Source organism: Carettochelys insculpta, chromosome 29 (genome assembly GCF_033958435.1).
Source record: "Carettochelys insculpta isolate YL-2023 chromosome 29, ASM3395843v1, whole genome shotgun sequence".
In the NCBI taxonomy this organism is placed as follows: domain Eukaryota; kingdom Metazoa; phylum Chordata; order Testudines; family Carettochelyidae; genus Carettochelys; species Carettochelys insculpta.
The window spans coordinates 3,873,738-3,887,463 of NC_134165.1; the positions used below are offsets into that span (position 1 = coordinate 3,873,738).

At 50.4% G+C, this 13,726-nt stretch overlaps 1 protein-coding gene across 1 annotated transcript in view; it reads right to left on the reverse strand.

Annotated features, from left to right (window-relative positions):
• Positions 1 to 3,559: 3,559 nt before the first annotated feature.
• The window catches only part of LOC142003402 (A.superbus venom factor 1-like), a 70,479-nt gene continuing 60,312 nt past the window's right edge, over positions 3,560 to 13,726 (reverse strand). Inside the window, exons 35-40 of the mRNA XM_074980325.1 lie at positions 13,405 to 13,510; positions 10,974 to 11,063; positions 8,386 to 8,472; positions 7,218 to 7,301; positions 4,840 to 4,975; positions 3,560 to 3,919 (exon numbers count right to left, since the gene is read on the reverse strand). Coding sequence (XP_074836426.1) covers positions 3,778 to 3,919; positions 4,840 to 4,975; positions 7,218 to 7,301; positions 8,386 to 8,472; positions 10,974 to 11,063; positions 13,405 to 13,510 — 645 coding nt within the window. The 3' untranslated portion in view covers positions 3,560 to 3,777. The remainder of the gene's footprint in view (positions 3,920 to 4,839; positions 4,976 to 7,217; positions 7,302 to 8,385; positions 8,473 to 10,973; positions 11,064 to 13,404; positions 13,511 to 13,726) is intronic.

Genomic DNA, 13,726 nt, shown 5'->3' on the forward strand with positions numbered 1-13,726 from the left:
AACTGTCTGTCTGTGAGTCCATTTGTTTAAAAGCTCCTCCTAAACCACAAGAGCTAGGACCACCAAATCTGGTATACTGCTTCCTCTAATCCTAACTTAAAGCAAGGTCAGGGTTTGGCTGCGCTAGGAACATGATATGTGCCTGGAATATGGTTGTTTCTTATAACACAGAAAGGGAGAACTTTGCAAGCTGGGACAGTTATAATGCATAGTGACCACAGGGGGCAACAATGGGCCAAAGATGGGGACCAGAACAGCAATAAACCCACTGGGACAGCCGGGGGCAGGGGAGGGGAAAGGTACAGCTATCTACGACATATTTTAGAGAGTTTCTGTTTATGTGTCTGTTTCCCTGGGTGGCTGTTTATCCCCATGTACCCCTCCCTCATCTGTGTCCACTGCAGCTGCAGCATTTATGGAGAGAAGCTTTTCAGAGGGATTGATTATACTCTCTGCCCAGAGCAGCCTGTATAATGAACCCCTCATCCCAGAACCACCACACAGCAATGATTTAAATGAAAAAACAAACAAACAAAACTTATTCAAATATGCAATGTCTGGTAAATCTTCCAGTCTCTCTCTACATTTTAGAGTCCAACTGTCTGTCTGTGAGTCCATTTGTTTAAAAGCTCCTCCTAAACCACAAGAGCTAGGACCACCAAATCTGGTATACTGCTTCCTCTAATCCTAACTTAAAGCAAGGTCAGGGTTTGGCTGCGCTAGGAACATGATATGTGCCTGGAATATGGTTGTTTCTTATAACACAGAAAGGGAGAACTTTGCAAGCTGGGACAGTTATAATGCATAGTGACCACAGGGGGCAACAATGGGCCAAAGATGGGGACCAGAACAGCAATAAACCCACTGGGACAGCCGGGGGCAGGGGAGGGGAAAGGTACAGCTATCTACGACATATTTTAGAGAGTTTCTGTTTATGTGTCTGTTTCCCTGGGTGGCTGTTTATCCCCATGTACCCCTCCCTCATCTGTGTCCACTGCAGCTGCAGCATTTATGGAGAGAAGCTTTTCAGAGGGATTGATTATACTCTCTGCCCAGAGCAGCCTGTATAATGAACCCCTCATCCCAGAACCACCACACAGCAATGATTTAAATGAAAAAACAAACAAACAAAACTTATTCAAATATGCAATGTCTGGTAAATCTTCCAGTCTCTCTCTACATTTTAGAGTCCAACTGTCTGTCTGTGAGTCCATTTGTTTAAAAGCTCCTCCTAAACCACAAGAGCTAGGACCACCAAATCTGGTATACTGCTTCCTCTAATCCTAACTTAAAGCAAGGTCAGGGTTTGGCTGCGCTAGGAACATGATATGTGCCTGGAATATGGTTGTTTCTTATAACACAGAAAGGGAGAACTTTGCAAGCTGGGACAGTTATAATGCATAGTGACCACAGGGGGCAACAATGGGCCAAAGATGGGGACCAGAACAGCAATAAACCCACTGGGACAGCCGGGGGCAGGGGAGGGGAAAGGTACAGCTATCTATGACATATTTTAGAGAGTTTCTGTTTATGTGTCTGTTTCCCTGGGTGGCTGTTTATCCCCATGTACCCCTCCCTCATCTGTGTCCACTGCAGCTGCAGCATTTATGGAGAGAAGCTTTTCAGAGGGATTGATTATACTCTCTGCCCAGAGCAGCCTGTATAATGAACCCCTCATCCCAGAACCACCACACAGCAATGATTTAAATGAAAAAACAAACAAACAAAACTTATTCAAATATGCAATGTCTGGTAAATCTTCCAGTCTCTCTCTACATTTTAGAGTCCAACTGTCTGTCTGTGAGTCCATTTGTTTAAAAGCTCCTCCTAAACCACAAGAGCTAGGACCACCAAATCTGGTATACTGCTTCCTCTAATCCTAACTTAAAGCAAGGTCAGGGTTTGGCTGCGCTAGGAACATGATATGTGCCTGGAATATGGTTGTTTCTTATAACACAGAAAGGGAGAACTTTGCAAGCTGGGACAGTTATAATGCATAGTGACCACAGGGGGCAACAATGGGCCAAAGATGGGGACCAGAACAGCAATAAACCCACTGGGACAGCCGGGGGCAGGGGAGGGGAAAGGTACAGCTATCTACGACATATTTTAGAGAGTTTCTGTTTATGTGTCTGTTTCCCTGGGTGGCTGTTTATCCCCATGTACCCCTCCCTCATCTGTGTCCACTGCAGCTGCAGCATTTATGGAGAGAAGCTTTTCAGAGGGATTGATTATACTCTCTGCCCAGAGCAGCCTGTATAATGAACCCCTCATCCCAGAACCACCACACAGCAATGATTTAAATGAAAAAACAAACAAACAAAACTTATTCAAATATGCAATGTCTGGTAAATCTTCCAGTCTCTCTCTACATTTTAGAGTCCAACTGTCTGTCTGTGAGTCCATTTGTTTAAAAGCTCCTCCTAAACCACAAGAGCTAGGACCACCAAATCTGGTATACTGCTTCCTCTAATCCTAACTTAAAGCAAGGTCAGGGTTTGGCTGCGCTAGGAACATGATATGTGCCTGGAATATGGTTGTTTCTTATAACACAGAAAGGGAGAACTTTGCAAGCTGGGACAGTTATAATGCATAGTGACCACAGGGGGCAACAATGGGCCAAAGATGGGGACCAGAACAGCAATAAACCCACTGGGACAGCCGGGGGCAGGGGAGGGGAAAGGTACAGCTATCTACGACATATTTTAGAGAGTTTCTGTTTATGTGTCTGTTTCCCTGGGTGGCTGTTTATCCCCATGTACCCCTCCCTCATCTGTGTCCACTGCAGCTGCAGCATTTATGGAGAGAAGCTTTTCAGAGGGATTGATTATACTCTCTGCCCAGAGCAGCCTGTATAATGAACCCCTCATCCCAGAACCACCACACAGCAATGATTTAAATGAAAAAACAAACAAACAAAACTTATTCAAATATGCAATGTCTGGTAAATCTTCCAGTCTCTCTCTACATTTTAGAGTCCAACTGTCTGTCTGTGAGTCCATTTGTTTAAAAGCTCCTCCTAAACCACAAGAGCTAGGACCACCAAATCTGGTATACTGCTTCCTCTAATCCTAACTTAAAGCAAGGTCAGGGTTTGATTGTGCTGGGAAAATGGGACATGCTGGAAATGGGACTATTTTCCATAACATGGGAAGGGAGGGGCACAGAGAGGAGGGGCGCGATACTGACTGTGGCCACTGGAGGCAGCCACACCATCAAGACAGTGGCCAGCAGGGTTGGGGCTCCACCATCTTGCCTGGTACCTGACCAGGTAAGTAGCCGCTCTGACCCAAACCCTTCCCCCCAGATCCTGGTGGCTGAGGGAGTAGCGGCAGCTGAGGGGAGAGAGAAGGCCCCTGATGGCTGGGGGGAGAGAGAAGGGCCTCACCAGCCAGGAGGGCAGAGAAATCCCCACCAGCTGGGACTCTCCTGCCCTGAGTCCCTGAGCTTCCTTCCCTGCCCCTCGACATCTCCAAGACCCTGCCCTGACTCCTGCACCCTGCACACCACCAGCCTTGTAGTAAAGCTGTATTGCAGACATCGTAAGGATTGGTAAAAAGCCACACAGTGGCCAGGGTAAGAAATCAGCCTTTTATATATATATATATATATATATATATAGAAACAGTAAGAAGAGAGGGACCCCCCCGCAGAGGACAGGGCGAGAGACATGTCAGCAGCACTGGGACTCTGACTGGAGCTAAGTCGATCTAACTGTTGTGCTCTATCTCAGCTCAGACTGTCCTGTTGGGGCAGCGAGGAAAGCTGGACCCAGACTTAGGTTGGGCAGCCAAACATGGTCATGGCCTCAGAGAACTCAAGGAACTCCTGGCAGAGGTTCTGGAAATCCGGCTCCTGGCATTCATCCTCATTGGGCCACTTCTCAATCCAGGTGTCCTTGCCAATGATGTAGGATAGCCTGGGACAGACAGACAGAAGGGTGAGGAATGCAGTACAAAGTGTGTCCAATCAACTTGCCCAGCTTCTCAAGGGTGTCTGGGTTCACATAAGGGCATGAGCCAGGCATGAACCTGCCCCAAGCCCCTGCCTGCTTCCCACCTCTTCCCCTTGGCCACGGCCTCTGCAGGCTGTCTCTGGGGTTGGCACTAGGCATTTGGGCAGGCCAGCCAGTTTGGACTGGAGGTGGCGCAGCAGGGCTGGCAGCCACAGTGGCAGGCTTGTGGCTCCAGTGGGTGGGAGACTGGAAGGAGAAGAGATCTTAGGCAGAAGGGAAGGGCTGCAGACTTCCTCTCCCATACAGGTGGCTCATGTGCAATGCACGCCTAAGGGTCACACTGACTTATGTGGGAACATGGGTGGCCTCCCCTGTCAGGGGGCCAGCCTATACACAGACACTACAGATCCCAGCTTGTGATGCTCCATACATAGCATGAGGATGGAACTTTTGACCTCCATGAGCTACACCTTTGCCAGTGAAGCTCATTTTACCCTAATTAATTATAATTCCAGCCAGTTTAAACCCAAGTGGTTTAGGAACTCTGGCTGGGTCAGGGAGCTTGAAATTGCATTGGAAATGTGATGTGTGTTGGTAAAATAGTTGGGGAGTCCACGATTAAATGACTAGAAACTTCCACCCACTCCAGCAGTGTCCTTTTGCTACTTTGGAGAGGTCACCTAAGGCCAGTCAATGGGAGGACCTGGACAGTAGGCTGTCTGTGCCTGTTTTATCCATCAATTACATGACAGTCATAACCTCCCATAATGAAAATAAATGCATTAAAGTGTAGTAACAGGGGCCTGACAGGTACATAAAATTGCAACAGTAATTAAGTGAAGGGAGTGAAACTGACAAATGAACAACCACCACAGGTTACTTACTCGGCCTTCCTGGGCCACAAGTCTGTGCTGAGTCCCCAGATCAAGTAGTTTTTGTTAACTTCCAGCCTCAGAGACTCCCTGCATTTCACATGGCTGATGAACGTGCGGGTTTTTCCTAGAGGGTTTTCATCAGTCCCTGGGGTGAAGGGGTAAAAAATGTTACAGATAAGAGCAGTGCGAAGAGGAGACAGCATGAGGTGGAGAAGGACGAAGATGAAAGGAACAGAGGAAAAGAGAGTCCTAGGTGTTCTCTTGAGATTTCAGTAGAAATTCAGTTCCAGGGCAGCTCCTGGAGTAACCAATCACTGATGCGCCAGCTTCATTACAAAGAGGAAGTCCAGTCTTGTGACTGTGACACTGGGGTGGGACTCAAGTTTTCACAGGTAAGCTCATTTCTGCCACAGACTCATAGTGTGAGCTTGAGCAAGACACTCGATCTCTTTGTGACTCAGTTCTCCACCTGCGAAACGGGGCGAATAAATCTAGAGTGTAATCTCTTCAGGACAGAGGGTGTGTGTCTAACTCTCCAGTGCTTAGCACAAGAGGGCCCAAATCTCTTAGAACAGTCATATCAGGTCCCAGGGCATGAAGCTGCTTTGGGCTTCATTCGATCGCTGCTTACTTGGAGTTTATTACAGAAGTCAGCACTGAAGAAGCAAGATTCAGCCACACCGTTTGCAGCCTGAGCCAAAGGGCCATCAAGTCTGGTGTCTTCACCAGTCTTCCCTGGAAGCTGTGTGCTTGTGCGGCTGCTCAGGAGAGAGTCAAATGCTGCTCAGCTGATTAGCACAGCACTCACAGCCGGGGGGTAGGTATTGTTGTGGGTGGTGCATACTTGCCGTGTCTCAGTGCACATAACATGTTCTGCACATGGATGGAATAAATCCAGGGATGGAAAAGGTTAGAGGGAACATTGGTCTTGACCCCCACAATGACCAATACCGGCTGCTTCAGAGGAAGGTTGAAGAAGCCCACAAGCCTGGCCAATCAAACAATGCTGTAAGCAAAGAGAGGTCTCCCCTGCTGTTGTTTTGCCTGCCTCTCCATGGCACAGCTGCCTAGGTGGATTGAGCAAATTCCTTCTTGACCCCTTGTGGCACTAGGACAGATTGCTGGAGTGTGAGATGGCATTATCCTTGCTCTAGGAGAGCAGTCACTGTTGGGATCTATTGATAGATCCTGGACCCTCTGACAGGTGACTTAGGACAGAAGATCCCCAAGCACAGTTACAGGCTGGCTAAGTAGCAGACAAGGACCTGTGGATTACAGTGGCTGAGAGGATGGATAGGAATCAACAGTGTACCCTTGTAGCTAGCAAGGCTAATGGCATATTGGGTGCATTAGGAGGAGTATTTCCAGCAGATCTAGAGACGTTATTGTTCCCCTTTATTCAGCACTGGTGAGGCCACATCTGGAGTATTACATCCAGTTCTGGGACCCCCAGCATAGAAAGGATGTGGATGCATTGGACAGGGTCCAGCAGAGGGCAGAAAAAATGATTAGGGGGCTGGAGCTCATGACCTATGAGGAGAGACTGAGGGATTTGGGTTTATTTAGTTTGCAGAAGAGAAGTAAGGGGTGATTTGGTAGCAGCCTTCAACTTCCTGATGCAGGATTCCCAAGGGGATGGAGAGAGGCTGTTCTCCATAATGAACAAGGAGCAATGGTCTCAACTCACAGAGTGGTGGGTATAGGTTGGATATTAGGAAAAACTATTTCTCCAGGAGGGTGATGAAGCACTGAAATGTGTTACCTAGAGAGGTGGTGGAATCGCCAGCCCGAGAGGTTTTTAAGTCCCGGCTTGACAAAGCCCAGGCAGGGATGATTTAGTTAGGGTTGGTTCTGCTTTGGGCAAGGGCTGAGATTCAGTGACCTCCTGAGGTTTCTTCCAGCCCTGGGATTCTATGGTTTTATATCTGGTTTGGCCAGTGGGCTATCAAGTGCAGGCACTTCAACTGCCTCACCCCCTACACTGCAGTGCTGCTCCAGACCTCTGCCTTAGAGTGCCTCCTGAGAGCCTCCTACTTGCTGTGCAGAGTGGGGGTGGCAGAAGGTGGGGGGTGCTGATGTCAGGGTGACTCCCTCCCTGCTACCCTGTCCTCCGTCTTCACAGAGCAAGCAGGCTGGTGCCTTGGAGCAGGGGCAGGGAAGGAGGCGGGGCAAGGATACTTGGCTTTGAGGTAGATCCTGGACTGACTTACACTCAAAAAGTGATCTTGTGCTTAAGGAAGGTTAGAGGCCACTGCTCCAGCACCTCCTCTGTCTGAGAGACATTGCTCTTGTGCAGGCCTTTATACCAAAGGTCATGCCAAGAAACGGCACCCTGATTTTGCTGCTGGTGCTGCTTGTTTCTCAGGGACCAGAAGGGGAGCCCTTACCAGCTTTAATGATTTGCAAAATTTCCATGATGTAGTTGTCATAACCGTCCTCTTCAGTAACTCTAACCAGCCGGGTTTTATACACTTAAACAGAAAAGGAAGGCATACAGGTTACTTGCTGAAGGTCTGCAGTACTTCTCCCTAGAGAATTCAGTGTGTGGTTGACTTATAAAACTGGCTGTGAGGAAGAGGGCCCTGTGGCATGTGAAGGTGGCAGCTGGACACCTGGGTTCATTTCTCTGTCCCTTCACAGACTGGCTGTATGACCTTGGCCAAACCATTAGTTGCTTGGTGCCTCAGTTTCCCTTTTGTGCAATGGGGATAACAGCATGTCTCACATAAAGTTGTGAGGCTAACCGCGTTAAAGATAGTGAGGTGCGAGGTGCTCACATACATGGGAAACGTTGGGCAAGGGAGATAAATACTTATGGTTAAAACAATAAGGAATCCAGTGGTACCTTAAGGACTTGCCAGTCTTATTATGCCAGAAGCTTTCATGAGTTGCTACTCTGCCATCAGCCTCCCTTTCTCTTTGCAATATTGAGGAGTAGAGGGTTGACTGCTAACCCCAGAGAAATAGACTTTGTGCATCACTACCAGGCTCACAAAATCAAAGCTGGGAAGAGCGACCCTGACTGGGTCGATCTTCTGCATAGAATAGACGTATTCTGAAACGGTTCTTGTAATGAGAGAGCCGTTCCTAATCCATATTCTCCTCTATAGATATTCTCACCTTCTTATCCACATCCACCCTGATTGAATTAACTCTGATGTGCCACTCCCATCTCTGTAACCCTCCTGCCTGTTTCGTTTTCTTTCCCTTCATGCATCTGATGAAGTGAGTCGCAACTCAGAACTGTTTATGCCATAATAAAATTGTTCCTCTTTACGGTGCCACTGGACTCCTTGTTGTTTCTGCTGAAACAGATGAACACAGCTACCTCTGAAAGCTACTTAAGGGTAGATTGTATCTCAAACCATCATCTGCTCTTGTTAGTTTCCAGGACTTTGGGGCCCCAAATCTCATCAGGTTTCTTCCCCAGCAAATCCAGACCTGACCCCTGATTCAGCCTCAGACACAATCTGTACAATCTGGAGCGAATTCTGAACCCCGTCTCTGTGCTCTCCTCATGGAAAACCATTTGGCAGATCCAAATCACAGATTTACCATAGTCCACTCCAGGTTCGCAGGCTTCCTCTATTCGCTTGTTCAGGGTGATTGCACCTTCTATCTTCTGCTGCATGAAGCAGTTTTCTACAGGGAAGGAAGATGGTGTAGAGCATCATTAAGGGGGCCAGTCATCAGACTACAGATTCATCTCCATTATTACTAACCCACAGGTGCCCACCTATGCGATTCCTGGGCATGGTGAGCAGTGCTAACCTGAACTTCCTCACGTGAGGGAGCGTTCATGAAGCCCACCCCCTCCACACTGACGGACACAGTAAAAGAAGAACAAGCGATGGAGGTGTAGGTCACAGGGTCTAAATGAGGTGTTACCGAGCAGACAGAATCAGACAGCTCCGCAAAGGAATCAGTGGATGTTGCCCAGAGGAACTCTGCCTGGATACAGGCAGGACCGCCGACAAGTGGGGCAAGAGGGGCAGCTGCACCAGGTCCGGCAATTTAAAAGGACCCAGGGTTCCTTCCTGGCTGCCATTACCTCAGCAGCGGCTGATGCGCCCGGCCCTCTCACTCACCACCAGAGCTCCCGACGGCACACGCTCTGCAGCCCCAGTGGTGTAGAAGGGCTGGTGGGGAAGGCTCCAGCCCCACCCATTCTAGGGGCCCAGAGCCAGCTCCCCCCAGGGCTCAGTGACGACTCTTGTCATCCCTGGATACAGGAAATAACCAAGGAGCACAAACAGGGCTGCGAATCACAGGCAACTTCCCTCTCTGCGCTGATAGGTATTGAGTCAGCACCAGGCGCTGGCCGTGGGGCTCAGTGGAGCTGCAGGTGGGGAATTAAAGGTGCTGGCAGGACAGGCCTGGAGACTGACAGTCTCTCTGTATGGCCAGGAGACAGCCAGGCTGCAAAAAATCCCCACAGAACAACGGCCGGGTTGAAAAGGGACCGTGGCAGTTCCAGTCGGTACTGCTGGCTGGGCCATTAAAGGCTGGTCAGTGGCATAGTGGGGTGCCAGGGTAAGGCAGGCTCCTGACTGCTTTAGGGCGGTGCAGCTCCCAGAGGTGGCTGCCAGGTCCCTGAGGCCTCTTGGAACAAGCGCTCCCTCCACATGCTGCCCTCTCGCTCACAGGTGCTGTCCCCACAGCTCCCATTGGTCGTGGTTCTCAGCCAATGGAAGCTGTGAAGCCATCACTTGGAGGCAGGAACAATGTGTGGAGTGCCAGCTCTGCAGCACCCATTGGCTGGGAAGTGCAGCCAATGGGAGCTGCAGGGGCAGCACCTACAGGCATAAGGACAGTGTTCCTAGAGAGCCTCCCTGTACCTAGGAGCCTCAGGAACCTGGCACCTGCTTTCTTGTAGTGATGGTAAATGCCACTGGGCCTTGCACCCCTAACTCCCTCCCATACCCCAATCCCTTGCCCCAGCCGCAAGCCCTCTCCCTGCCCCTGGAACCCCTCATTTTTGGCCCCAGCTGGAGCCCTCAGCCCTTCCTCACACTCCAACTCCCTGTCCCAGCCCAGAGAAAATGGGGGCAATGGGGGAGGGCAGGAGACAGAGTGAGGGAGAATGGAAGAAGTGAGACACAGGGCCTCAGAGAAGGGATGGGGCAAGGTGGAGCTTCTGGACAGGGGGTGGGCCAAGGGTGAGCCATTAGAAAGTTGGCTGCCCTACTCCACCCTCATCTACAGCATCCCTGCCCAGTGGTCAGAGGAGGGGAGCTGCCCTGGCCCATTCCATACTTGCCCTCTGTGATGACACAAGCAGCAAGAGGGCTCCCACGTGCCAGCGGAGGGTGCTCAGGAATGAGAGCACCCAGATATTTTAACTGACATCATATCACCACCCACCCAGGCCAGATTCTGACCCTGGAAACCCCAGGTATGTTTCCATGTTTCATAGGAGCACCCCCACAGCAATGGCTGGAAACCCAAAAACTCCCACTGCATCCCAGACTGCCCTGCTTCAGTGTGTGCAGCCTCACTGCACAGATCAGCTGGCCTGGCCCAGCCCCCAAGACCCTGGTGGGCAGAGACGAGGAACTGACTTTCCACACCTGCTCCATCCTGGTCACCCAGCTGCCAGCTCTCCTGTGATTGGCAGGTGAGGAGGCCATTGGAGAAGGGGGGGCAGGATCACAGGTGAGGGCAGGTGGTGAGGGAGGATGGAAGTGCTCTGGGAATGCAGACACTGCAGGGATGAGGGGCTGGCTTCAGGCTAGGGAGGTGGGTCCCTGGGGTTCCCACTTGCTTCATGGCCCATTCCAGACCCTCTGGATTCTGCTCCCTGCTGGGTCCTCTCTTGCCTCCCTTCCCCAGGAGCGCATGTTTTTATGTGGGGTATCTCCACCCCATATTTCCATGGAGGGCGCCCTCCCTCCAGCTGCGGTTCTGCCACTCCTGTGCTGGAGCTGGAGCAGGGACACAGCCAGCCAAGGGTCAGAGCTCTAGGCTGGGGGACAGACCCAGGGACCTTCCTGCCTGTGGCTGCTCTGAGCCTATATCTGGAATCAGCCAGAGCCCTCAGGAAGGAGGCTGATGCTGGGGGGACCCTGGGACTGCATGTTTGCTGCTAAAGCTGACCGGGGACCCCCCACCAGAGATGTAAGTAGAGACAGGACTTTCCTTACCTTCTGCACACCGGCAGACGTCCCCGTGACAGATCTTACTGAGGAGCCCACTTTTCTTAGACGGGTGGTAGAACTTGGTGCACCGGTCATCTAGGAAAAGTTCAAGGACACACATTATTCCCCGTGTGGCAGAACAACAGCCGCAGTGTACATGGCCAAGGAATCAACGCTGAAGCTGTTACTCAGGCAGAAATCTCACTGGGTGCTCCTGGGGAGGGAGCAGCTGTTCGTGGGACCCGCTTTATTAGCTCTATGAAACCATCAACTTGAAACCATGGACGGGGGTTGAGACACCTTCTTAACCATGCGAGCAGCAATGTCACCTCTGGAGGGAAAAGTGGGGAAGGCGGCATGTACAGTATTTACCGCTAGTAGTCACAGATGCTCCTCATTATTGGTCTACCTTTGCATGGGTGTATTAAGGCAATGAGGGCATTGTTAGATCAGAGGGAAGTGGGAGGTGGACAGGAAGTCAGAGCAGATGATTGTGGTGGTCCTGTCTGGCCTTAAAGTCCATGAAAATGTCTCCTTGACAGCCAGCTCTCTTTCAGTTCATACTGTACAGGCTCCTGCTCTAAGCTCCTGAGGGCCCAGGTTTGAGTCGGGCTGTGGGTGGTTACACCAGCAGCAAGACAGAAGAAAGGGTAGCAATACCATACCATGCCACCCTTCCTTCTGTGCTGCTGCTAGAAGTGGCACTGCCTTGGGAGCCAGGAACCCAGCCAGCCCCCCACCACTCACTGAATGACAAGGCTCACAAATGAAAAACTGGGTCAAATCTCCCACCATTGATATACTTTATAATTATTTTGTAATAATCAGAAAGTTGGCAAATTTTCAGTCTCAGTGTCCTGGGACACATTTGTATTGTTATGTCTGGTTTTGTAAGCAAAGAGTTTTTAAGAGAGGTGAAACTAGGGGTTACACAAGACAAATGCAACTCGTGAAAGGGATGCAGTCATCCGGAAGGGCGGAGAAGGGATTGTGAGCTGGTCAGCAGTGGTTCCCAACCTCTCCACGAGTGCGGACCCCCAAGCCATTCCTGGCCCCCATCAAAGCCAATTCCAGCCGCTATGTACACTTCATTAAACGAAAAGGGAAACCACAACTTGTGTTTTCAGACAGTGATTCATAACATTCACAGAACCACAGAACACTAGAACTGGAAGGGACCTTGAGAGGTCATCCAGTCCAGTCCCCTGCCCTTCCGGCAGGACCCAGCGCTGTCTAGACCAGGGGTCTGCAACTGTAATAGTGAAAGGAGCCAGGTTTGTCAAATTCAGCAACAAAATCAACACTTCAACAGCAGCAGTGAGTGTGAGTGCGAGACCATCCTTCATAAACAACATCAAACTGCACTTCTCGTCACCCCATTTTAAGGGCAGTGCACACGCAAGGATTTGTATCAGTTAGAAAGTTAAGTTACCCCCATCTCCAGGCTTTACCAGCCCCAGGTTTAACCCTTTCAGCCCCAAACTGCCATCCTGACCCAAGTTTAACCCCTTCAGCCCCAAACCCACCGCCTCAGCCAATGAGTTCCATGCGCTGCTTCCATGGCTGCCGCCTCCTCCCCCTCCCGCTGCTCCGCCCTTGCTGCTGCCTCCTCAGTGCAGCTACACAGCAACAAAAGGGGCAGGCTCGGCCGCCCCTCTCCCCAGCTTTCCTGTAGGCTGACTTCCCCCATGTGGCACACAGGGGCAGCTCCCTGCCCTGCCAGCTTCCCTCCCGCCACAGCTGACTGCTCAGTGGCTCTGGAGACTGCTGCTGCTTAAACAAAAAAACCTAAATTCCGTTTAATGGCGGGCACTGATTTAACCGCAGCAGTGCTCAGAGCTGCACGTGGAGTCTGCGGCAGCAGCGCTCGGAGGTGCACGTGGCTCCTTAAAGGGGAACTGCAGGTTGCTGACCCCGGTCTAGACCCTCCCAGATTGATGTCTGTCTAACCTGCTCTTTGATACTTCCATTGATGGAGATTCTACAACCTCCCTAGACGATTTATTCCCATGTTTCCATTACTGGAAGATATTTAATTTAAAATAATAATGGACTGTAACATTGTGATTTATTTAAAACTTATATTTTATGCTCATTTTATTTATCTTTTATTGTTACTGGACCTCCTGCAATACTGGACCCCAGGCTGAGAACCACTCAGCTAGTGCAGAGCAGAAAACTGGGGATCAGGACTCCTGGGTTCTGTTTCCAATGGCAGGGGAGGAACGCACATGGGGAGGCTGTACTTAGAGCTAAGAACTGGCAACTGGTTCCCAGCTGTGCTACTCTCTGTCTCAGTCTGACCAGAGGGCAAGTCTCTGCTACAAGGCAAAAATGATACTTAAGCCCTTCAGCAAAAGACTGCAAGGAGCACTGCTACCAGTGTACCTCAGACCCACGATGCCTTTAATGGTGAGGAGAGCTGAGGTTGCGTTACCTATGGAGTAATAGTCGTAGACAGTGACGGACGCCGGCTGGATAAGGCCAACTTCGAAATACTGGTGAGCTTTAAACTGCAGGCACTCATCCTCTTGATGTGAAACCTGGGTGGGGCAAATAACAGGACTGCTTAGGTTGAAGGGTGGCTGGATGGACGTGAGAGAATGGAAAAGAATAAAACAAAGGACATGGTGGAGAAGTCAATGGACCTACATCCATATACAGCAGCCAAGGATTGGGTCCCTTCCATTGCTTGTAATGGAAAGCCTGAATTTGGGCCAGTGAATCAACCTTGGCTACAGGCTGCAGTTTGACAAGCG